The sequence below is a fragment of the Taudactylus pleione genome, unplaced genomic scaffold, assembly GCF_031769625.1.
Source record: "Taudactylus pleione unplaced genomic scaffold, aTauple2 ptg000652l, whole genome shotgun sequence".
Taxonomy (NCBI): Eukaryota; Metazoa; Chordata; class Amphibia; order Anura; family Myobatrachidae; genus Taudactylus; species Taudactylus pleione.
Genome location: NW_028285054.1, coordinates 1,545,284 through 1,572,025, shown reverse-complemented (window position 1 = coordinate 1,572,025; position 26,742 = coordinate 1,545,284). Strand labels below are relative to the sequence as shown.

The 26,742-nt window shown below is 44.2% G+C and overlaps 1 protein-coding gene across 1 annotated transcript in view; it reads right to left on the bottom strand.

Moving 5' to 3' along the window:
* PPP1R13B (protein phosphatase 1 regulatory subunit 13B) overlaps positions 1 to 26,457 on the bottom strand; it is an 82,357-nt gene extending 55,900 nt beyond the window's left edge. Inside the window, 4 exon segments of the mRNA XM_088455271.1 lie at positions 9,244 to 9,305; positions 11,165 to 11,284; positions 22,105 to 22,252; positions 26,233 to 26,457. Coding sequence (XP_088311397.1) covers positions 9,244 to 9,305; positions 11,165 to 11,284; positions 22,105 to 22,252; positions 26,233 to 26,358 — 456 coding nt within the window. The 5' untranslated portion in view covers positions 26,359 to 26,457.
* Positions 26,458 to 26,742: the final 285 nt, after the last annotated feature.

Sequence of the window (26,742 nt, the reverse complement as noted above, 5' to 3'; positions counted from 1 at the left end):
TCTCTCCCCAAACTGGAAACACATCGGCCAATCTGAACCACCAGGATGAAACTAACAAAGATGAGATGACTTTTACAGCTTGTGTATTACATAGTAGGGACCACTGTGAACATGTCGACATTTTGCAGATGTCAACATGTTTGCTATCGACAGTGTACATTCTCATCATTATGAATGCGACAAAGCCATCGCCAACATGCTGACCGCATCCCGCCAGGGAACTCGAAGGTAAAAGAGAAAAGGATGCGTCTTTCTCGCTTTCCACTTTAAAAATAAAATATGAAACAAATTGATACAAATGATTGCAAAACATCCCAGCAAATATATAATTTGTGTATCTATTCTATGTACACGGTCATGGAAGTAAAGGTTTTATAGCATGTCTAAGCCTTCATCCTGTACCTGGTGTGATCTGTGCCGTGCATGGCTTTAAACAGGAGCAATACAGAAAGGCACAAAAACAGAAAAGTGAATTATGACCTATTAGGAGGCAGTTCGGATGTCAGGAAATAGTAATGAGTAGAAATAAATATTCTTTAAACAGGGTATTTGTGCAAATTCATTTATCACCATATAAGAAGACAACTTTGTCCCACAAAACACACATATTTGGCACAAAACTATTGTAATCGCCGTGGACACCTGTCTTTTACATAAGATTATATATATATATATATATATATATATATATATATATATATAGACACACACACACATATATATATATATATATATATATATATATCCCAGTGTAACCGATCCTTCGCGCCACATGACCGCCACATACAAAGTTACGGATCATAATAAATCTGATAAGATAACTTAAGAAAATAAAACGAGAGACGAGTGACAGAGGGAGCATGGAACCTGTATCTAGGTCTTACCGTGGCTACGTTCTGCCATGTGACAGTGTAGGAGGACACTTTGATCTTACTGAATTCCCCATCGGATGTAAACTCCTGAACGCTCTCCAAGCGCGTCAATTCCATGGCACGGACGCAGAGTTTCTAGTGGTTTGTTTCCTTAGTTTTTAATGTTGCCCCAAAGGAGGAATACAAATCAAACCATACAAAAGCAGGAGAAATAGAAAGTGCGATAACTAAAGTGCAGAATAGTAAGTCCGCTGGGCTAGGAGGAATCCAGAAGGCACGTCTCTCTGTTCGTACCATTTTAATTTGACATTGGCACCATGATTTATCAATATGAAAAGCTGTCTGTGTGTGCAGACCGGCAATCGGTGAACGGAAAAGGCTAGTGGATTTTGCCAGCAGTCAGGCACCTAATCAAGGCAAGATCAGCCAGCTGTCAGCTCCCATCAGCTTGATGACCTGCACCCTGCACACTCGCTGCACGAGGTCTGACTGCGGCGGAACCCCCACCCCCTCCCGTGCACACCCTGATCTCCGCTGGGAACACGGCAATATCTGGGCACCTTCCTCTTACATTTTATTTGCATTTATCCACAATGATTTGCACAAATTTAATTTAACATGGACAAACATGCCGCAGGGAGAGGAAGCTCATTGCTTATACTAACTTGGCTGGTGAGGAGTTGACATTAATTTAAGAAAATAAGGAAAACAGGAAAAAGAAGGAGACCAGCAGCAGCTGATGTGTTACATAAGTGCAGGCCATTCATGTGCACCCGTCCTGTAGGTACTTTGATAGGAACACCACTCAGATGCACAGTTCTCTGATCATCATCCTCATCTAAGCAGTCTGTATGAAAATAACAGATTGATAAATTCAACGGCCATCGCTTCAGTCAGACTGTGATGGGAAAAGGGGCTTACTGAGGCTATGTGATCCAGTCACGCCCAATGGTGGTTTGGGGTTAGAAGCTCATTGGAGTATAGGAGAACACATGTAAATTCGGGATGTAGATAATATCCCGACGATCGGGATGCCGGCTGCCGGAGTTCTGATCACCAAGAGAACACCAGCGCTGGAATCCCGACATGAATGGGGATGCCGACGCTGAAATTCCGTCATCCCGATCGAAAGGAGACCGGGGCAAGGTAATCTATCAGCCGGGAGGGTTAGGTTCAGGTACCACCGGGGGAAGTTAGGGTTAGGCACTAAGGGGGGAGGGTGAGGGTAAGGGGGGAGGGGAGGGTTAGGCACTAAGGGGGGAGGGTTAGTGTTAGGGTACAAAAAAAGGAGGGTAGGGGGTAAATAGGACAGGGGAACATTACTTACAGTTCCCCTGTCAGGATTTGAACCATCGGGATGCCACTGTCAATGTACTGATAGCCGGTATCTCCTCCGTCGGTATTTCATACCGATTCCGTAAATCCCAGTGTCCTGTGTACACCATGGGTGGCCAAACTCTGTCCTGCAGGACCCCTGGATGAGAGAAGCATGTACTGGGCATAGTGTAGGCACCAAGGTCAGAGATAGGCGAGACACAGGAAGAGAAGTTTGTTGGTGCAGTTCCGTTGATGTCATGGTGACAGAGCACCGATCTTTACCTGCAATATCATCCATTTAATTTTGTACCGAAAGGGTATGCAGTAATGAGACTGGCAGACGCATGCCCGCCGGTCTCAATACCGACAGCATAGTCCCGGCAAGGGATCTAACATAGGCGTCGAAATGCCGACGCCTATGTTAATTCCGACGTCGGGAACCCGACAGGATGCCGGACTGGTCGTCCAACGCCGGGGGTATGTATGTATAGGACACCCCGAGGTGACTTAGGTTTAGGCACCCCCTCTGGGAGGGTTAGGGTTAGACACCCCCCTGGGAAGGTTAGGTTTAGGGTGCGGGGAGGGTTAGGTTTAGGCACTAGGGGGAGAGGTTAGGGTAAGGCACCCCTAAAGGAGATGGGGGCGGAAGAGTGTTAGGAATACTTAACTTACCTCCGCAGTCGGGATCTTGTGCATCGGGCTGCCGGTGTCGGGATTTGAACCGCCGGGCTGACCACCTCCGGTGGTCAAACATACCCATTCCTACAGAAAGGCCATCTTCCAAACTTTCCACTTAATTTTGTATATCTGTTAACTTTGCTGAATTAATGAATGAATGTGAATACATACAGCCGGCCCAGGAGTGAAGAGACGGACTCTTACCTATTTGATACATGCCGGCACTAAGATCATATCCTGCAATCTGATCATGGTGCGTTAGTAACTCGCCCAGATCGATTTGTTGATAAATACGCCCTTTACTGAGCCCAGGTTAGCGCAAAAAGAAAATAATTGTGACGTTTGGGAGCAGCGCAAGGGCTGGAAATCGCATCACGCGTGACCCAAAACTGAACGCTACACGCAATACTTCCCAGCAAAACAACACACGGACGCAAGGGGCCCCAACCAAAAAAATTGAAAACAGAATAAAGTAACGTCAGAGCTGAACTATTTGCATTCAAGTGTTGCTGTATTTTAAACTGTACTTTTATATACAGATTAGATTGCACCCAATAGAAACATCCCTACAAACATGGACAGGGACCACCACCCAGGAGCTGACCCCAGACAGTTGCTGCTAGATACTGTTAGCGAATGGTTAGCAGCCGAGGAATAAAGAATCTGTATATTTTATAAAATAAATGATATATAAATCAAATGTAGGAAACAGATAAATAGTTTATATATTGTAAATCATTTCTTTTGAAAGTGAAGATAAAGCTTTGTTATGGCTCTAAGTTTCAGATCAAGGTTTTTGTTTAGCTGGTTAACCAGGTTAAATTATATGGCTAGGAGCTAAATGGAGCCAAATAACTACGTCAAAGAAAACCGTAAAGAAAAATAAACCACACACACACACAGTTCCACGGAATGGGAGACGGAGTGCCATGAAAAAATCAGAAACAAAAGAAAAACAGTATATTCTCCAGGAGAGATTGCTGTGTAAGTGCAGCAGGCACCAACATGCTTTATTTTAATTACCCCTCTGCAAAGTCCAACTCTCTGAATCAAGTCCAGACTCCCCAGCATGTGACTTTGCAGCACAGTCAGCTACCACAGCTAAGCATGAACCAGCGTAATGTATATTGGCAGCAAACACAGGGATGACGGAGAAATATTGTTGCTGGTCTACTACGACTCCCATCACTGTCACAATCAGGGTTATGATACATAGCACAGGAAGCCATACATATCTAGTTCACACATAGTCAACATGGAACAGCTACAGTTTCTCACAATGACCCCTGATGCCAAGCCCCCTGCAAATGTCTAAGCAACGCAAAGATGCTCCCGTCAGTGTAAAAGGTTTTTAACACTGTCAAAAATACTGTGTACACTGATCGTTGTCATACATATATGAAAGTCTGTGTATTGGTAAAGTGATTGCGTGCTATTTGTCTGCCAGGCTTTTCGCTAAAAGCAAACCACCTTAAATATCCATGATGGCAGTATCAATCCATGGGGAGAGATAAAGTTGAGCAGCTGCTCATAGCAACCAATCAGCTTCTGTCATTTCTCTAGCACAGCCAATAAAATGACAGTTAAAAGCTGATTGGTTGTGACACACTCTGCACAGACTGACTGGAGTCACACACCAGTCTGCAAAGTCAAAGCAAGCACAATGGACAAACTGTGCTTGGTCATTTAAGCTTTTTGTCTTTAACAGCGGGATCCATGAAACTGAGCAGCCCATTAAGGGCTCAAGTGCCTTAAAAAAAAAAAAAAAAAAAAAACATCTTAAGCTCTTGGGATATAGCCAGTCTTGGTATAATAAAGTTTAGGGACAGCCCCCTGTAGTGGTACCAAAATGTAGTGCCCATAAACAATGCACCCTGGTGTGGTGCCCATGTGGCATAAGTCATATGTACTGGCGGCATATGTCATATGTACTGATGGTGGTGCCCATATGCAGTGCCCCCTGTTGTGGTGCCCATATGCAGTGACCCCTGTAGTGGTCCCCATATGCATTGCCCCTGTAGTTCTGCCCCTTAAAGTAGTGCCCCCCATGCTGTGCCCCTTGTAGTAGTGCCCATATGCATTGCCCCCTGTAGTGGTGACCCTTAAAGTACTGCTTAATACTGCCCCCCCATTACTTACCTGATCTATCGCGGCCGTCGTCCGGGCTGTCGTTGCCGCCCTGACTGGATCTAACTAGATCCAGCAGGCGCGGCCGTGCAGGCTCCTCGGTGATGCGGGTGACGTCATTACTGGGAGCGCTGGCCTCTGAAGCGAACTGAGGTTTCCTTAGCCTCCGATCACTTTAGAGACCAGCATTCACAGTTCAATGCTGGAACCGGGCAGGCTGTCAGCTTAGACAGCTGCCGGGTACACAGTGTGTGTCGCCTCCGGACACTTTCAGCGCCTGGAGGTTGCGCTCCACTGGAATCGCCCTCCCTACGCCCCTGGGTACACGTGCCCATTACCAGCAGTGTGACACAGGCTCACAACTTCTACTAAGAGCTAAAAACACGCTGTATGCCCTGCCGGCTCTAATATAATTGTTTCCAATTGAAGAGAGACAGCAATGAGCACTATTTCCAAAATGCTCCTGGCAGCGATTAGAAAACCACTCAAGTGCTTACAGCCCTAGTCTGCCACCTACTCAGATGTACACATGGAAAGCCGCAGTGTGATGCCATAAGTACACGTAGGGGGGAGATGTGTCCTGCAGTGCAAAGAACGAGGAAGTGGACACCTTACCCATAGCCACCAATCAGCTTTGAGGTAGCATTTATTAAGTCTATAAAATGATCAGCAGAAGCTGATTGGTTGGTATGGGCATCGTGTCCACTTCTCCATACTTGGCACGGCTTGACACATCTCCCCCTTTAAACTCTTAAAGAGCACTACTTCAAATTTCTGATGGCTTGACCGATTAAAAGGGAACATAATTATTATGTAAAAGAGTGTATGCGCAGCTCATCTTGCCAAGCTAAATGAGGATCTTGTCATGTATAATGGGATTGTTACTTACGATAAATAGTATGGAAAAGACTTTGCATAGAAAATCTACTAAAAAACAATATACTTAAAAATAAATAAGCCACTTTTTGCAATAGTAAAACTTATCCTAACTCTACTGGAAGATAGATGAACTTCAGAACGGTCATTTATTAACTGCAAATGTAAACACATCGAGGACATAGCATCCTGGCATCTGATAAGCTCATTTGTTTCTTTCCACGAGACCGTGATACATTCCTCTAGAAGGGAGTGAAATATTTGTACTTATTTGTGCTGAGTGACTGATTTCATCAGGGATCTCAGGGGGCGGAGGAAGAGGGGGCCCTGGCTGAAAGCTGAGCAACGTTTCATTAGCTTAACTGCCAGTAATATGAGCAAAAATAACAATGTGCAAGGCTATGATGTTGCCTCGTGGCTAACGGAATCAGGGTCTATTTACTAAGCAGTGTTAGGAGACAGAGTGAAAAGTGATAAGGTGCCAGCCAATCAGCTCCCATCTGTCATTTTTCAAACACAGCCTGTGAGATGACAGTTGGGAGCTGATTGGCTGGCACCTTATCACTCTGTCTCCTAACACTGCTTAGTAAATAGACCCCTCAGTCCCTAGGCTTGTAAATTGCTGATTGCGAGGGTCATTACTGTGGGGGCTGCAGGGTGGCACCTTGGCAGTCACTGATTGACAGAATTCTAGATTCTAGTGCAATAGCATCTGAGACTATGTGGGGTGCAATAAATAAGCAATTCTGAGCGATGCCGCCAAAAACACAAAAACAGTAGCACGCGGTCAGTTAATGAACAACTGCACCCTACTGAGGAGATTTCCCACCGTCAGATTAGTTTAAGTTTAATGGCTTGTACATGTCCTTCTGTATTGTTATCTAAATACTTTGCTTTGTGTTACTAGCTTACTTCTGTGCTTTTTAGGCATTTCTTTATATCAGGCAGAGTTATGTATTTGTGGTGCCCTGAACAAGGCACAATGCTGCTCTCTGTACACAGTTACATTCAATGCAGGGAGCTCGGCAGAACAGCGTCACATCCAGGGCAACAAAAATAACTCTGCCAGATTATATAAATACATGGCTGAAAAAAAACCAAAAAACATTGCCATGCAAGTGCAAAAAAAAGATTAAGCAATTCATTAAGTGAAAGTTGTACGAGATGTATGTAGTCATATAGTCAACAGTCAGAATTTTAGCGTGGACAGAATGTCAACATTTAACATGTAGACATTTACAATGTCGACACCATGTCGGCAGCTAAAATGTCGACAGATATTAAAGTTAGGCTGCGGTTAGGTTTACAGTAAAAGCACATGGCAAATTGAATTATAAATATGCCGACATTTACAATATCCACATTAGATCACTGTCACCATGTCGACATACAGGAGTTGACCTTTAATACCACAATTGTACTGTAAGTATGTCCAAGCCAGTATGTCTTTTACAGGGGTCCTTGTATATCAGAGCCATCTGACAACTATGCAGAGGATGTGTGCATAATCATCACTGAAAGCATATTCTCTACTAGTATCATGTGCTTTAGTCCTTACAAATGAAACACCTCCATGCAACAGGAGTAACGGAAGTCCATGCACATTGCAAGGCCTGGACATTGTGCTATCAGTTACACAGCCAGGTTTCAAGACATTCAGGACCTCATTCAGAGGCGGTCGTTAGTTGCAAGAGGTCGCACTGAATCAGGGCGGCCGCTTGCATCCTGAACGACCGCCTCCTTGTCGATCGTTAAGCTGTGGGTTAACACCCACAGCTTAACAACCGACCACCATCGCGACCATCGGAGCTTACGTCCAGACCCTAAGGTTGGGTCTGGGCACTCGTAAGCCCCAGGGAGCTTTCTGCTCTGATACAGCAGGAAGCTCCCCACTGACATCACTGATTATGTCAGTGCGGCCACCCACAAAACGGTAGGCGTTCGCTAAGGAACGCCTCCGTTTTGGAAACCACTCCCCCCGGCCCGCCTGCCAAACGGGGCGAGCTGTCGATCAACATCGACAGCCGCCCATTTGGTAGCGAGCTCCGGAGCGACAGAGTTTCTCTGTCGCTCCGGGGCTTGCGCACGCGCAGTGCGGCCGCTCCGCGTGCGCAGGACTAACCATCGAGTTGGTTACGAGCGGATCGGCGCTTGCGACCGACTCTGAATAAGGTCCTCAATCTCCAAACACGCAATGCAACTACAAATATAGTGGCTGCAATCTGACGTCCAAATAATATTCACACAGAAATAAAATAAAACAAATAAAACTAAGGTATAACGAGTCATTAGAGAGAAAAGTAAATACAAGTCAATAGAAATGGAATAATATAATGGTGACAATTTCTCTTGCATTACACTGATCGCAGCTCTACAAGAAACTCCCGATATAAGGGTGCCAGCAAGACGATGCACACAGTAATAAGTAGAGATACTCACTAGGAAGCTGCTATACCACAGACTGTAATACCAGCCCGAGCAGGCGGCCATGAGATTAATTTATATGCTCTGTAGAGTGCAGCCTCCTAATACATTGAGACACTTTTCATTAGGCCTATGGAGTCCCAGTCAGACAGTAGTAAATACAGCAGCCAGAGTCGGTGGCTTGGTGCACGGACACATTTCATATCGCGTGCACTCTCCGTGCCGATAACATTAATAGTACTTTCATTGTGCCACATTACACATATCTCTTTTCCCGGGATTTTGAACATTGGTCCAACCTGGGTCGGACCCGGCTTCAGACACTGTTTCCACTGCACTTCAACCCGGGAATAACCCGGGTCGGTCTTGTTTCCATTGAACCCGGGTCAGCCCTGTAAAAACCTATAGATGTCATTAAAAATTAAATGTTTTGAGGCCACAAAAGGGCCTCAGAAGCTCCAATCACTGTCTAGAAATGCTACCCGGGTCGCCCTAACCAGGGCAGAGTCAGTTTTCACTGCCATGTAACCCGGGTACTACCCATGTTCAACCCTGGTCGAGACCTGGGTAGGAGGATTGCCGGGTAAATTGACCCGGGTTATTTTTTCGGGAGCCATTTTCCACTGCAGCCTGACCCAGGTAGACCTGGCAATAACCCAGGTTTTTTGGCCTTTGGAAAAGGGGTTTAGTTTCACCCAATTATCTATAAGAAATAGACTTCTAGAAATATTTTAATCTGCTCATTAATCAAATCAAAATCGGAAAATGTGTAACACAAAGTAGACAAAATGTAAATAGAAACATTCAAAACTACAACGAAGATGAAGTAATAATGACCATAAAATAACTAGGAATAGATCAACCCGCACACCAGCATAAAGCACATTTTGCCGTTTTGTTAAAGCTGCACAGAAAAGTGACGCATCAAATATAAGGTGGTCCAACATACCCCGTTTTCAAGTCTTTTCTCTCCCGTCAGACTATTGCGCTGATTTGGTGCTTGACGAGCAGCTGGAGAATTAAAAATAAAAAAAAATAAAAATATGCATATTGATTTTATTGGTATGAAATTAAAAAGATCCTAACTGTATTTAACAGCATTTGAATTATCTTTAATTAATTAAGGTATAGGTTAAATTAGAATAAAAAATATAGATTTGAAATATGTTGATTTCAAAGCCAGTATTCTTGTATTCTCAAGTATAAATACAAGATTGACAGAAAGGAACAAGCTATCCCCATTACTATTAGTTTTTATTTGTAATTCCGACATATAATGCAGCTCTGCACAACAGGGGGTCAGAAGGTTGCATTGACCCTGCCCAAGTATAAAACAAAGAGAAATCTACAGTTTGCAGGGTTGAAAGTGCTGGAACATCACTGAAGTTAAATGAACTCCACAGGCAGAGGTGACAGACGAATATATCAATGGACTGGTTTAAATAAACAGAGTAACTTTCCCCTGAAGCACAATGTAAGCTAGAACCTGTAAGTGTGGTACAGAGCCCCGAGTGCCTGTGGCATGATTCCTGCTATACATCAAGCTTCAAAGTGTCATGAAATTAAAGAGCGGTGGCGGCCTGCCAGACCACAAAATAAAACAAAGGCTGGCATTCCTGCTTAGCGCTAATCCGGTGTGCACTGAGCTACCACTCTTACTGGCTGGAAAGATGCCAACAGTCCAGGAAGAAGGAACTGGAAAACAATATTTAAAAATAATAATTGAAAAACCCTGTTCTCCCAACATGCCCGGCGGATGCTTAATTTGGCGATTATAAAAGGTGTGCACAGATTTATTTACGCTAACTACTGTTATTGATCAATGATTAACAGGTTTCGCTTTTGCTGTCTTTTTTAATGGAATCTTCTTAAAATGGTTAAAAATGGGTGGAATCAAACAAGATAAATAAGAAAAATGTAATCCATTCTGAAATCCGTTCCCCTGCTTGGAAAAATGTAATTCGTTCCCCTGCTTGGAAAAATGTAATTCGTTCCCCTGCTTGGAAAAATGTAATCCGTTCCCCTGCTTGGAAAAATGTAATTCGTTCCCCTGCTTGGAAAAATGTAATTCGTTCCCCTGCTTGGAAAAATGTAATCCGTTCCCCTGCTTGGAAAAATGTAATCCGTTCCCCTGCTTGGAAAAATGTAATTCGTTCCCCTGCTTGGAAAAATGTAATTCGTTCCCCTGCTTGGAAAAATGTAATTCGTTCCCCTGCTTGGAAAAATTTAATTCGTTCCCCTGCTTGGAAAAATTTAATTCGTTCCCCTGCTTGGAAAAATGTAATTCGTTCCCCTGCTTGGAAAAATGTAATCCGTTCCCCTGCTTGGAAAAATGTAATCCGTTCCCCTACATGGACAACTGTAATACGTTCCCCTGCTTGGACAAATGTAATCCGTTCCCCTACATGGACATCTGGAATACGTTCCCCTGCATGGACATCTGGAATACGTTCCCCTGCATGGACATACGTAATACGTTCCCCTGCATGGACATACGTAATACGTTCCCCTGCTTGGACATATGTAATCCGTTCCCCTACATGGACAATTGGAAACCGTTCTCCTGCTTGTACAACTGGAATCATTGATCTTTAACATACAAGTAAATTTTTTGCTTAGTTTAGATCTTTTCTTACATACGATCCTTGTATTTTTTATTTTTTTTTATCTTTTTGATACACCGGTTTACTTTTGAAAATTTTTTTGTACAATAGTGTGTCCCATATGTAGCGCTAAATACATACGATTAGGAATTGTGACAGACCACTAACTAAACTACACAATTGGATTACAATGGAGATTGATAAATTGACAACAATGTACTGCGCAAAATATGTAATACCATAATTACTGCATTATTTTATACTCACTCTGCTCATTGTTCTCCGCTGGGAAATCCTCATGACGCAAAAAAAACTTCACCTCTTCTCTTCGAGGGCCCCACTTCTGTAAGTGCTCGAACATCAGATGATCAAAGGGCAAAGGTCGTTCTGGAGAAGTAAATAAAAAAAAAAAAAAGGGTCAGTAAATTTCCGCAAGGCCACGACGCAAAACGCTCTCTTACACTATGAGGGAGAATTATCAAACCTTGGAGAGAGAGAGATAAAGAACCAACCAATCAGCTCCTGTCATTTTTCAAACACAGCCTGTAACATGACAGTTTGGAGCTGATTGGTTAGTATTTTATATCGCTCTACTTTATCTCTCTCCAAGATTTGATAAATCTCCCCCAGTTTCTAATGAACTATATATTTGTATAAAATGTACATTATCTAAAACACTTAGCCAATTCTTACCCATCTCTCCTGGTTTAACACCAGAGCTCCGACACTAAGAATTATCAGACACAGCCCTGCAGAGCACTGTTTACAGCCGTACACTTCAGTGTGTGGTCGCACAGCTTATTTCGCAGTTTCTGCAATGCTACAGGTCTGCATCTGACGAGTGTTTAGATTTCTATATATTTTATATAATCAACATAAAACCATTCTCTGCATTTCCTACAGTTAAATGGGTATAACCACTGACTAATAGGGCTAAAATGTAAATGGTTTTACCCCCAGAGTCTACCCACCCAGGGGAGAAACTACCGGAGACAATGAAGGCACCTGCCTCCGGGCGCCAGTCCTCCATTGCTCCAGTGTTCGCCCAGGTCTAATGTCAGGTCCGGACAGTACTGGGCTCTTCCGGGCGGCTCAAATGTGGCCTGGGCCGTGACCTATGGCGATGCGACGTCTGGCATTATAGGTCACGCAGCCGCAAGCCATATCGCAGGCGTGCCCGCACAATGCTCTGTCACTCTCTCTCTGCCAGTCCCTCTGCTGAGAAACTGTGATCGCCTGTCTCACTTCTGCTACTGACAGGTCAGGTAAATGTGAGGGCTGAGGCAATAATTAATGTGTTTTCTATTTTTCCTGTGAGAGTTAATGTGTGAGACGGCGTTGGCTACCAGGGCTAAAGATATCGGCAAAAGCACAGCCCCCAGAGAAACCGATGGGGGCTGCTTTTGCAAGCGAAAATGTGGGACTGCAGCAATTATTCGCCCCTCCCCCCGTAGATACATTTTGGAGATGCTGTAAATTGCGGATATCCCCCAAAGATGTGTTTTCAGGGGATATCCCCTAAATTTGCTTTAGTAAATAGGCCCAGTAGAAACATATTCTATTTTAGTGATTTGCGCACGTGTGTGTGTGTGTATATGTGTGTGTGTATGTGTGTGTATGTATATGTGTGTGTGTAGATAGCATTTAGTTTTCCTTTCTTTCTGATGGGATGAACTTATACCACTCTATCAACCTAAACAATGTAATATCGTCATCCTCAGAACACCACACTGAAGACCTCACACCATTTTAGCACAAATGCAGCACTTTCTATGAGGTAGTGAATGGATTTGAAGGAGAAGACGGCAGCGTCTGTGGGTCTGCAAGTGTTTATCTCTACTGTGAGTGGAGCGGAGTGGATATGGGGAGTGATATTCCAAGTACTTTTAAGGGAAAGCCCATTTCCACCAATGTAACAACAACATACTATACATAAAAGTGACCTATGTAACAAACACAGGGCCTTATTCAGCAAGGAATGCAGTTGCTTATACACAAGCAACCGGGCGATTCATTTGCACTGCACATGCGTACTCATCGCAGCGCGCAAACCAGACTCTGCGATCAGAATTGCGATTGCAGAGGCTACGCAGACCCGTGGCAGAGTGATGGACGGGAAGTGGCGTTTGTGTGTGGTGGCGGAGGGTGTGGTCGGGCAAACGCAGGCGTGCCAGTGTCTCTCAACGTGCATAAATTAGCCACTGCGATGCCAGACACCACCTGAGGTCTCATAGCGTGCGCTGAAGTAAGCAATTACTGAGTGAGGTCTGACCTGCATTAACTGTGCGTATGGGTCCGATGTTACCGATTGTTTCACTATGTTGGCCAATTATACGGATGTGAGTAAGGGGGAGTTGGCGTGCTTATGTCAGGCTGTGATCGCAATGCGAATGCAAACTTATAACCGCTGATATTAGCAACTGCGTTGCGTGCGTATAAGCAGAATAGCGATCCTCGCTGAATCAGGCCCACAGTCCTGATGTACCCACAATCTCACAAGACATGTATTAAGTAACAACAAATCAGTATTTTATCAACAATACAAACATGCAGAAGTAGGAGTAGATTCATTTTCTGGGGACCATTCCAAAAACCGGGCATTGGACTAGGACTTATGAAGGCACCAGGAGGAGATTAGGAACAATCAGGAAAGCACTGCACAACCCCTAGATTTGCACTTTCCTAAATGAGTTTTAGTGAGGATATTCGTAGAGGATACCTGCCCAGTATTAGAAAGGGGGTACCCCCAGAGAATGCTGATCTAATCTAATACATTGACTTTTTAGGGTCTATCTAAAGACAATAACTGGGTCATTTAAGTGTTACATGTAGTGTCTGGTGCACTCAGCGCAAGGAACAGTCTGCAGCAACCTACTACCATGGCTTCCCCCGTAAATACCTTTAATGCAGAACAATAGCTAACACTCCAGAATGCACAGGCGGCTCTTACATACAGAAACCTCAAGTAAGTCCACAGTTATTACATGGGAAAGACAAGAACATGTTATAAGGGCCACGATACTCTCCAATTTCTCCCTAAACTGAAGTCTATAGGAACCTATGATGTCACGTTAGGTCAGCAGGGTTTTATGTCCCTATATGATAGGACACAAAAAATGCAAAGAAATTAGATTCCATGTGCAAAACCAATAACGCCATGCCAAGTTGGCCGCCTACAGAACAGGAAACTATAACTGAATAAGAGATAATGTGGCAAAGGCCCGATGGGCGGTCACCTGCAGCCCCCAGCTTCCTTCCGGTTTTATTTTCAGATGTGTTCTTAAACAGCTTTGGGACCATGAAAGGTTTCAGATTGCCAATGATGGCGGCCATGGCACACTCTTCTAGATGTCGTGGGACGGTCTCATACAGTTAAAGCATTACGTGGTATAAATATTACATTACTCTTACCCCATAAGGAAAATAGTGGAAGTAGAACACGTGGATTAGATGAACCAATTTGTTTTTTTCCAATGTCAAACATGTTTCTCTATTTTTAGAGAAATAACGTTAATTTAAAAGAATGTTTTATATTATCGACATTTAATTTCTTGCGCACAGCAATCATAAGATAAGACCAGGCAGGAAGGCAGGTGTGTGGGGGTAGACTGTCAGGCGTAAAAAGGGGGGAAAGCCTGGTGGTACAGAGTGGTATAATTATGAAGGAGGAGGGCACGACACTTATGGATAAGAACCTGCCTTGCCCGGGAACCCTCAACACAGAGCGGATACAAGAGACGCAGATTAGGTTAGTTATGAGTAGGTTCTTTGTATAAACTGTATAAATCTAGCATTTTAAACAAGCGCTCTGGAAATAAAATGTCTCTGGTGACCTTGACGGTGGTTGCTTATCGCAAACATTAACAGCTGTCCACAGAGATGAGCAACAGAGCTCAAACAATATTTATTAGGCTCAAAAACCGTTATGAGAATGAGTCATCAGTGTGGAACGGGAAAATAAATCAGAGGCTCATACATGAGTCAGACTCCCGAGTTTGGGATTTAAAGAGAAAAAAAAAAAAACCCTCAAATAACTGTGCTCGTGCGCTCGTAACCCATGTGGGCGCTAATGCGTCCCGGCATCAAACATCTGGAAGTCGGAGCCTGCAGCACTGACTAACTTTAAAAGGCATTAAATGCCTCCAGAAAGGGGATTAGAGCTGCATGGTGCCAAGCCCTTCCGATTCTGTTAGCTAAAGTGTCCCTTATAGCAGAAGCAGCAGAGCAGGGAATATTGGATGTTATACTGCTACTCTGCCCAAATGGTAATTGGAACAGAAAAATTAGTGACTGATTAATAATAGAACAGCCAACGCTACATATATTAATACATACACACATAGAGATAGATAGAGATCTATCTTATATATATATATATATATATATATATATATATATATCACTATCTACATACACATATAAATCCTGGCTGTCGGGTTGCCGGGGCCCGAATCCTGGTGCCAACATCTTGATGGTAAGTAGTAGGATTGTGGCACTGGGGGGGGTAGGTTTAGGGTGCAGGGAGGAAGGATTAGGGATAGGGCTGGGATACTTACTGACAGGTGTCCGTATCCTAACCCTGTCATAATGCCGACATCGGGATTCTGACCGCCGGGATCCAAAGCGCCAGGAGACCGTTCCAAACATTAGTGGGGCGCTCTGCCAGTGGGACCTCCAGCCAAATATATACATAGATGGCAGGAATGGTTGTTTAGGTACCCACCTTAAGACTCTGACAGTGGAATCGGTGTTAGTGCCAGACTGGCTTGTACAGTTACAGAGAAGGGGGCTCAAAACAATAAATATCCAGTGAGTGGCAGCTCTGTGTGTGAAAGCACCTGGTTAATGAGAGAGGTCAGAAGAGAATGGCCAGACTGGCGGAAGCTGACAGGAAGATAACAGTAACTGATATAACCATGCATTATAACAGTGGTGTGCAGGCGACTATCTCATCGCAAGAGGGGGCATTATGGAGTGTTTTAACTTAGTGCTATAGGGAGAATAAGCTCATGTCCCAGTTTTATCTATTACCCCAACACCCACTGGGCACTGGTTTTGGGACCTGCTGTATATACTGCATTTCAGAATAGGGCTGTTTTTTTTCCCTAGCAGAGGGGTCCTAATTTTTCTTCTTCTAGGGGGGCCTAATTTTTTTACTTCTTCTAAACAGCAGTCACGGTCATCAACAAGTTAATGAGGACTCAAAAGCATGATCCTTATATACCGAAGAGTCGCGCATATCAGAAAATAAATGCAGTTATTTTACTTCAAGTCTGCGTTATAGAAGCAAACGCACTGAAACTCAGCACCAGACCCTAGACGTTAGAATTAAGGAATCAGGAGCCAGTTAGTGAAATCTCACATCCAGCAGGACAGGGAACATGTGCATTCATTAAAATCGGTGGTGTCAAACTCAGGCCATCCAGCTGCAGTGGAACTACACATCCCAGCATGTGCTGCCACAGTTTTGCTCTTAGGGCATGCCGACACTGTGGCAGAGCATGCTGGGATATGTAGTCCCACAGCAGCTGGATGGCCACGAGTTTGATGCTCCTGATTTACATCAATAAAAACAATGAAAAAAATAATTAATAATTTTAAATTCCTACAATTTGGCTCCTGTATGTTTTTCAGCACTGGTTTAATCATAAGGTCACCAACCCCATACCTGCAATGGGATGCGGTTAAGATACCGCCGCCCGTCGGAAACCCGACGCGGGAAACTCAAGCAGGGACTAAAGATAGGCATCTAAATCGCAACGTCTATCTTTAGCCCCATGCAGAAATCCCTACGCCCGACATCTCAAATGAAGGTAAACTGGGGCTTTCTAGTTGTAAGCTGCAGGGGGTTGGGGGGAGGGTTAGGATTAGACAAACCCCTCCGGGAGGGTTAGGCTAGGGCAGGGGTGGAGAACCTTTTTTCTGCCGAGGGCCATTCTGATATATATAACATTATTCGCGGGCCTGGTGCAGGCCATGCCCCCTCCATGTGATGTCACAGGGGGCAGATACCACAATTACCGGTGATTGTGCAACTGCTAGCCAGATGAGGCAAGCAGAAAAAAAGTCTCTGAGGGCCAGACCAAATGATTCCGGGGGCCTTATACGGCCCCTGGACCTGAGTTTCCACATCCCTGGGCTAGGGGAAGGGGACGTTAGGGTTAGGCACCACTGGGGAGAGGTTAGGGCCAGGCACCCGCCCGGCAGGGTTATGTTCAGGGTGTGGGAGGGAGGGAAGGGGGGGAAGGGGGGGGGGTTAGGGTTAGGCACCACTAAGGGAGGGTTAGGGTACTTGCCAGCCCTAGTCGGGTTCTTCACTGTTCGGGCTTCCGGCGTCTGTATTTTGTCCGCCGGGAATAGTTCCGCTGGCAATACATACCGATTCCCCTGCAACATATTGTCAATGAACAACCTGCGGGCTGTGACCAAAAGCAAGATACCGGATATACAATACTTATATTGTGAGACCTGCTGGGGTCACAGACCAAAGGCACACTGATATTTTGGGAGGGTGAGCACCACTGTCTTTCCACAAAATGATCCTACGGATGTGGATATATTGGATTATTAGGACATGGATTAATCCACCTGTGCTCCTGTAATGACAGGTTATAGAATCAATATTTTAGGAAGAGTCTAGCTCAGGAATGTTTTACCAGAGGCTCATGACCCAAACAAATGGAGGTCTGAAGCTGGCCCCCACCCTGTGTTACGGCAGTCATCATAGGGAAACAATACGACCGACTGTCTGAAAATGACCCTTGTGCCCAATGATAAGCAAATAAAAATCAGTCCGATCATTATTGGAAATGTCGGCAAGTGCAGTCTTCATAAGACCATTACTGGTTTGTGTGTAGCTCTCATTCCCCAACAAGTGACACCAGAAGAGATCAGTCTGCCTGGCACGGGTACTGAACGGCTGGAGGTCATCCAATGGGACACTCCTCTCATGGCACAATTGGACTCCGATTACAGAGCACCAAAACAAATTTAGAGTAGGAGGGGAGATGCATTTCTTTGTGATGTCTGCAAGGAACAGCCAGACAGACACTTTGCTGCAATTATACTCATTTGCCCTCACTCTCCATAACAGGTACACAGGAAAGTTAGCAATGTCTGGCCAGCGGAACACTCTCGCGGCACATCGCTGAGAATTTAAATTCCCTTTATAAATCACTTGTCAAAGTTACTGTGTACTAGCAACTAATAAACATATCAATAGTGTTTTATTAGCATTCACCATTCAGCAAAGGAATTAAAAGGCAAGACATCATTAATTCCGAAATATACCACCTATGCTTCTGTCTAAAGGAAATACTCAAGAAATAACTATACCTCCAATTACATGGAATCCAAATAAATCAATTTAGGAGGCAAACACCTTTCTACTAATTTCAGTGTTGTAACTAGGGGTGGGTGGGGGGGTATCAAACTGGGCACTGTTGGGGGAGGGGGGGGTGGGGGGGGGGGGGAGTGGCATACCGCCGGCCGGGTCGGTAAAATAAATATGGTTCCTATAATCATCAGTAAAAAGAAGATTAGGAGAGAAAGGACTACATTAGCCCCACGCACTTTAGTACTGTTTAGACAAAAAAATAAATACAATACGTTGTATGACCAGTCAAAACGCATTTTCAGAAAAATACACTGAAGCCTTAAGGTGGGCACACGCTTGATAGATATACCTAGTGATCTGCAGATCTATCGGCAGACTGTGCAGAACATATGTCCAGTCTGGCTACGTACAGTCTGCACAAGCCATTTACATGCGCCCGTCCAGTTGAGTGGTCCATCTCCACCGGCCCACGCAGCAAGTGTACGGCACGATGCCCCAATATATATGCAAATGTATTGGGCATCGGCTATGTCGCCGAAGCGACAGGTCTTTGAAGAAATCGTTCACAGACGTATCCCTGGCACATAATGGCCGACACACACACAATATATCGGCCATTCAATTGTGTATCCCCAGCATTACATTAACACTAATAGCTGCTGTACAGTACAATCTGTGATAAACCTTAACCTACTGTAAAGATCTATAAACTACTGTAAAGTGCGGGCTGTTTATTCAGACTTTATGTAAACGCATTGCCTCTGTTTAACACGAAGCCTTGGCAGCAGCTTACAGAAGACTTATGTGTTATCCTCACCTATGTGCAAGGCACCATCCCGTGTCATTAACACTTTGTATGTGAGAATGTGGGGAAACCCTCACAGTTGTATGATCATTAATATTCCTACTGTACGTAGATACCACAGTATCCAAACACCCTGTTACATCAGCTGCTATCACAGGTAATTAGTTTTTCAGTAGACAAAACATCAACATATGTCAGCATATCTAATTTATTGGCATTCGCTCACTTCTGGCCTGTTCATCACACACGAACTAATACTGAACTTCACCCGTTAAATCATTTGCTCTGGTAAATTATACTGACTCATGCATGTAATGACATTCAGTGTGTAAAGCAAATTGGTACATCCTCAGATTTTCCCAAATATGCAGAGATTAAAATAGATTAGAAAATTAATTGCTAAAAAAATTATCAAATTACATATAATGGTCAGAATCTGTGAATAGTTTAGACCCGGAACTGGGACCATTGGGCTAGACTGGTCGGCGCTGGAATGAATGAAGTGAGGTAGTAGAACTGAATGTGGAAGAGCTTCATTCGACTATCAGGATAAACTGAACAGGAAGGAGAACAGTCTAAATACTAAGCGATCAGAATCCTAACCCTCCCTCCTCGCTGCCTAAACCTAACCTCCCCTTAGTGCCTAAGCCTAATCTCCCCCATACCCTAAACCTAACCCTCCCCCCTTAGTGCCTAATCCTAGCCCTTCCAGTAACCCCAGTACTTACCGTCGGGATCCCGGCGGTCCTAATGCCGATGCCAGGACTCTGACAGGTGTCGGCATCCCGACTGTACGGATATTGACCGCATCCTGGCTGAGTAACTGGTACGCTACTCTTTTATGGCGGTAACACTAACTGCAGCCTATAACACAGATATACGAGAAGTGCTGGAATAGGAGGCGTGTCAGGAACATGGAGGTAAGAACGGTGCTAAACACAGGTGATGTGTCAGGAACATTAAACATTATAAAAATTCTGTGTGCAATTTTGCCTAACACACACTATGTGTATACTTAGTGTTCCCGCAAGACTACGGGTAGGGCAGGGCGCTAAGGGTTTGGGCAGGGAGTCTCTGCGAGCGCACCCCTGAAAAGGGGTCGTGGCTGACTGGGAGGGGGCGTGTCCTTGTGACAACCCCACCAATTCATCACACTTGGGGGCGTACGTGCTGGGCTTCCCCCCAAAAGCTCTCCCCTCCCAGTGAAAAGCATGGCATCTATTCACCTGGCAGAGATCGGTCACCACTATTTTTCCCACCCGCGGGACACTGCAGCCCCCGGGTGGTAAAGGCACAAGGGCAGGGCATATTTTGGCACTTTAATATCGGGCAGGGCGCGTCGCCTTACTAAAACAGCTAGCGGAAACTCTAATAGTATAGTTTGTCAAATGCAGTCAATGGGGCCAATTCAGTTCTCAGTGATATATGACTGCACGCAAAACTTGGTATTCTAGCAGAGCAGCATCATTAGGTTTCCTGCGCACATTAATGGGGGTGCATGCATGATGCACAATCTTACATTAGAGTACATTCTGAGGCCATCACATTGCTCATAACTGACCCAGCCACTATGGCTCCACCATCTCTGGGTCTGGACTCGCCCCCTATTATATATTACCCTCAGCCTAAAAGAGGATACACACGGGGCCGCCATTCAGGGGGTACAGCTGGTATTCATGTACTGGGCCAGGGATCACAGGGGGGCCTGCAGCATGCATATAACGCCAACTGCGAACTGCTTCATATCCACAGGCAGATGTCATCGGTGATCTGCGAGCTCCCTTGTCAGACACTGTGACTAGCAGCAGCTGCATAATGGGAAGATTTATATCGGGGCACTGGAGTGGTTTGTCCTTTTCATGGGCGGGTAGAGGCTTCAATCTAGAGACCTCCTCCATCTCCTGACTGTCAGCTCCTCTTATTAGTCGCCCCCTAACTCCCCTGTATTCTACACCTTCACCTGTTCCCTGCTATACTCCCTGCTTTCACAGTAAATAGAGGCACAAAGAACTTTACTAGGTGTGCCTCTTTCCTCCCCCTTCACCAAGTGTGCATCTGCCACCATCCATCCCCAAGTGTACCTCTTACCTTCTCTCTCTCCAAGTGTGCATCTGATCCCCCCTCCCCAAGTGTGCCTCTTTCCTCTATACCCAAGTGTGCCTCTGCCACCATCCATCCCCAAGTGTGCCTCTTTCCTTCTCTCTCTCCAAGTGTGCATCTGATCCCCCCTCCCCAAGTGTGCCTCTTTCCTCTATACCCAAGTGTGCCTCTGCCACCATCCATCCCCAAGTGTGCCTCTTTCCTTCTCTCTCTCCAAGTGTGCCTCTGCCCCATCCATCCCCAAGTGTACCTCTTTCCTTCTCACACTAAAGTGTGCATCTGATCCCCCCTCCCCAAGTGTGCCTCTTTCCTCTATACCCAAGTATCCATCCCCAAGTGTGCCTTTCACACCCACTCCAATGTGCTTCTCTGACCCATTTCCCATCTTTGACCCTTCTGCCACCCCCATATCCACCTGGTGGCTGCCAATCAAATGTATCGTGGACGAACGGACACAACACCATGTTCAATGTCACATCACTGAATCTGAAGAGGACAAGTAAGTACAATTTTGTGTCATGTGGAAAGGTCTGAAAGAAAGAGGTCTTTGAGGCAGGAGGCGCATGTTAATACTGTGGGTTGGCTTCATGGCCTGTGTGTCCAATGGGTCAGAGACGGGGAACTGCCAGCTTAATATGTACTTGGCCCCGCAATTCCTGATACATTATACTGAAAGGATCCTCACACCTCAGTTAGACTTCAAATATATTTCTGTTCTCCAGAAAAGGACTCAGGAGAACATAAATGCATTTGAAGGGGGAAGGGGGACAATGGAACTGTACTAAGTGATGAGCATTGCAAGCATCCCAACCAGTACCATCATAGAAGCCAGGTAATGCTGTATAACAAGAATATGTTTTTTGCGCTCATTATTATATTGGACAAATAAAGAGTGAGAATGAAAACAGATCGGGTTAGCGCCATTTAAGAGATATGAGATAAAAAAATAAAAAAAAAGTTACTTACCATTCCCACGCCAAACTTCAGCCAGGTGACACGCCCCTTCACCCGGCTCCTTGCAAAACTCCACCACATCTCGGCACGTTGTCTCAGGAGTTATTGGGACTTCAGTTAATATTTGTTCATTGTTGCTAAGAAATACTGTTAATATAGTCTGCAATAGAAAGAAATACAGCATTTGTCATATTGGATTTAAGAACTCTGACATCAAACATTGGTGCATGCATAATGTATGTTTTCATATTCAAAAGAACACAACTTATTTATAAGAATGCTGCCTGGTATCACAGTGACTAGGACCTTGCCCCAAATATTCCCTGCTACCATGGTGACTAGGACCTTGCTCCAAATTCTACCTGGTACCACAGTGTCTAGTACCTTGCTCCAAATGCTCCCTGGTCTCAGAGTGACTAGGACCTTGCTCCACATACTGCCTGGTACCATGATAATAAAGACCTTGCTCCAAATGCTACCGGCTACCACAGTGACTAGGACCTTGCGCCAAATGCTCCCTGGTCTCACAGTGACTAGGACCTTGCTCCAAGTGCTGCCTGGTACCATAATAATAAGGACCTTGCTCCAAATGCTACCGGCTACCACGGTGACTAGGACCTTGCTCCAAAAGCTGTGTGATACCATAGTGACTAGGACCTTGTCCAAATATTCCCTGCTACCACAGTGACTAGGACCTTGCTACAATTTCTACCTAGTACCACAGTGACTAGGACCTTACTCCAAGTGCTCCCTGGTCTCACAGTGATTAGGACCTTGCACCAAGTGCTGCCTGGTACCATGGTGATAAGGACCTTTCTCCATATGCTACCGGCTACCACGGTGACTAGGACCTTGCTCCAAATGCTGTCTGGTACCATGAAGACTAGGACCTTGCTCCAACCTCTTTATATATTTTCAACTGCAGCAGTCTTGGTTGAATGCTGTAACATGCACTTCTCAAATACGTACAGTAGAGGCAACAATTTTGTGTGCTGAACCAATATTCACGAGATTTTTGTCTACAGGTGACCCATGTGTTTCTTATACTCAGGTTTACATTGATGAACACGCCAGCCGGCTCACATGTAAAATCTACTGGGATGCCCATGTAAAGTTGACTGCAGGTTTGACATTATTAACACTGAAGTTCAAAACTAGATAGAACGGTGTCAGTTTAACTGTGCCGACATAATTCTGGACTTAAAAACTAGGTCACCAGAGTGGATTCCTTCTCATGCATCATAACACAGAACAGGGGAAGGGAAAACATTTAAATTAGTTAGCCAGCCCGGCACTCAGAGTTGGCCATATGGAAAAAAGACAAATAACCATTTAAATGACGGAGAGGAGAAGAAATTCTGTCAGATGTTATATAAAGTACAATTGTGTCTGTCATTTATGAGATTATTTGGTCCATCAAATGTTTTTTGGTTTTTTTTGGGGGGGGGGGGTGTTGTGTTACCCTATTATGAGCTAGATCAGAGAAATACACATGGAAATTATTCATAGCCAAACAGTGATCTGGATTTGTTAATATTTATTGTATTGATTGGACGCCACGCCAAATGAAGGAACGGCAAGAATAAATTGTTCCTGCTTACAGAACCAGACTGATCATTACGTATAATGCTGCGTTCCCTCTGAGCATTCCACCAGCATGATGTACTGGTGATCTTTTAGATGAGATGATGACACTACAATGAGTAAATAAAATGCGCTATAAGAAATTATTCACTTTCTTAAGTGGTCTGTACTGACCGTACACAGCTACAGAATCTTCAATATTCTGCTCAAAGGACAAATTAAAAAGAGAGATCGAGATTAACTGGTTCATCAAAGAAATCAGCTTCCAACATATTTTAAGATATTCCAATGAAGGGCTATTTGTGCAATAACGGCAACCAACCAAATTCCAGCTATCAATTTATTTACTACAGACTTGAAAATGATTGGTTGTTATTAAAAAAAACGAAATCTCCACTTTTTCTTTTTAGAAAGTTTACTGAATCTATCCCAAAAATCAACATTTTATACAGGTTATTCACTCTGAAGCATTCACATGTAGGGCCCTGCGTGCACAAGGTGAGCTCTCTACAACATGTTGGCGTCTTTTTTTTTTTTTTTTTTAAAAGAGGTTTCTACTCCCAGTAGGTGACGGAACAACTGGTCAGTCAGCTACTACTAAGCAGTGTTCGGTTACATGACATGGAGCCACAGCCCAAGTCCAAAGCTGGTGTCCTGTCTGCTCTGTAATATCACCACATTCTTATGACATGATTTGAAATGATGTTTTATCTCTTTCACCCACATGCCTCATCCCCCTGTATCCACCACGTGCAGCACTATAGAAATACCAGGAGCCACCAAGGTAACATTTACAGCATATTCAATATATAATATTCAGTACAACTCTAAAATACATCACTGGTTTCTAGATTAATACAACTGGCTAGTAGCAAATGGATTCAAGCCAGACCTCTTATTACATACTGCAATCAAACTTCAATTACATATTAAAAAAAAAAAAAAAGAAGTTTAAAAACTGGAGCACTAAGGGCCATATTCAATTAGGTGCGAAAAGTCAGTTTCTGCGGAAAAGTATTGCGAGTGACGTAATTTCGTCATGGGAAAAGTTTCCTCCGTATTCAATTGCAGAGACTTTGCACCGGTGCGGAAACTCAATGCAATGGAACCTATGAATAGGTGTTGAAAAAAAGTACAGAATTGGGGTTTTGGGGTGCAGACTTCGGAAAAAAAACCCTGCACCATTGGGATAGACCCCAAAGGTAAACGGTGTTAAAAAAAAGTTTCAAAAACAAGTTTTTAAAAATTTCACTTTAGCGACTTTAAAATATGCTAGCACCCATTTTTGTGTACCCCAACTTTGCTGGGACTACTTATTTTCTGCAAAAAACCTGCTAAATGCTATTCTTCACCACTTCTGCAAAGACGCTAATAAGCAGCTATTGAGAGCATTTAAGTACCCCAAATACCTTCAGCAGGGCTATTCGGGGGTATCTATAGTGATCCCCAATGTCAGTGCATCTTGTGGGGGGTGTCAGGCTGATTTCCCCAAAATTTGACAGGACTTTTCGCCAAGTCTGAATTCGCCGGGTCCCGTTTTCGACGATTTCTAATTGAATACAGGGAGAAGCGGGGGCGCGCGCGATACTTTTTAGAGTAGAAAACCAGCGATGTCGGCGAAAAGTCCGGCATGCAAAAAGTATGGGACTTTTCGCATCTAATTGAATATGCCCCTAAGTAGGAATTCAAACAAACACTTAAGCTGGGCACACACTATACGATGTGCACCCAGCACGGCATCGCCGGCAACGGGACCCTGCACACACACTTGCCGATGCAGGGTCTGAAGCAGGGCCAACAGGCGATGTCACTCTGTCCATCTCACATGCAAATGCAGAAGAAGGTGTCAATCACCATCTCTGCACCAGGCCCCTTGTCATTAAACTAGAGGATGCAATTATAAATGTGTTGCACTAAACCGTAATACTACAACAAAGCCTATACTAAACATAACTGCACACAGCCTATATATATATATATATATATATATATATATATATATATATATATATATATATATATAGATGTGAATATATGTAAACACACACAGTATACTGATACGTACACACAAATGTATGTATCAGTATAACGTGTATGTGTGTATATATATATATATATATATATATATATATATACACACATACATATACACACACACACACATACATACATACACACACATACACAAAGCTTGGTCTGCGTCAGTGGTTTGGCTTCCAGACAGAGCTTTTTGAAGCATAAGTATAACGTTTCCTCCATAAATGCTGAAAATGCATAGTTACTACAGTGCCAAATTGTTATTAACATCGTATGAAGCCAAATACAGACTTTGGGATATATATTACATTCGTACCATTTCTAGGATTACCCCTATAAATCTGGGAAAAATGTTGGAGTGATTAAAATAACTAAAATCACCCCTCTCTTTAACGTCCCAATAGCTGGAGAGGTTTTGTTTTATACTTGTTAGGATTCCGGCCAGAAAGTAATAAAACACAGAGAGCCAGGAGAATGGGGCTGCTCCGGAATAATGGCGCTTCTCAGGGACTGGCTTACCTTTTTCAGGACGGCTTTGTCTCTCTTCCTGTTAGAAGATTTTGCACCAGTCCTGTCACAAGGCTGGGTCTTGTCTTTAGGTTTGTTTATAAGACTCTGCAGGATCATGGTGAAAATATTCTTCATGTGTGTCTTTCAGTGGACGGAGAAGCTCATCTAGGAGAAAGTTTGGGTCCTGACAGTCCAGCGAGCAGCCCAGGAGTCCAGTAAGAGAACCTGTGCAGGCAGGCTGAGCCCCCAGACTGCTGGTGTCTGGAGATTGGAGCAGCTATGAACGCTGATGAGGACAATAAGCAGGCCATGGATGTGACAGCTCCATGATACGGTGGATTATGGTTCGCCTAATTAGGCAAACAAGCGTTAGGAGAGATCTGTTGTGCAATGGATACCCTTGGCACTGGGAACACTGCGGCGGCGGAAAGTCATCCAAAACTAAAAGACCTGGAATCTTCACTTTGATCATCAGATTCCAGGAAAATGTACAATCTGCAGGACCCAGACTCCTGGAAG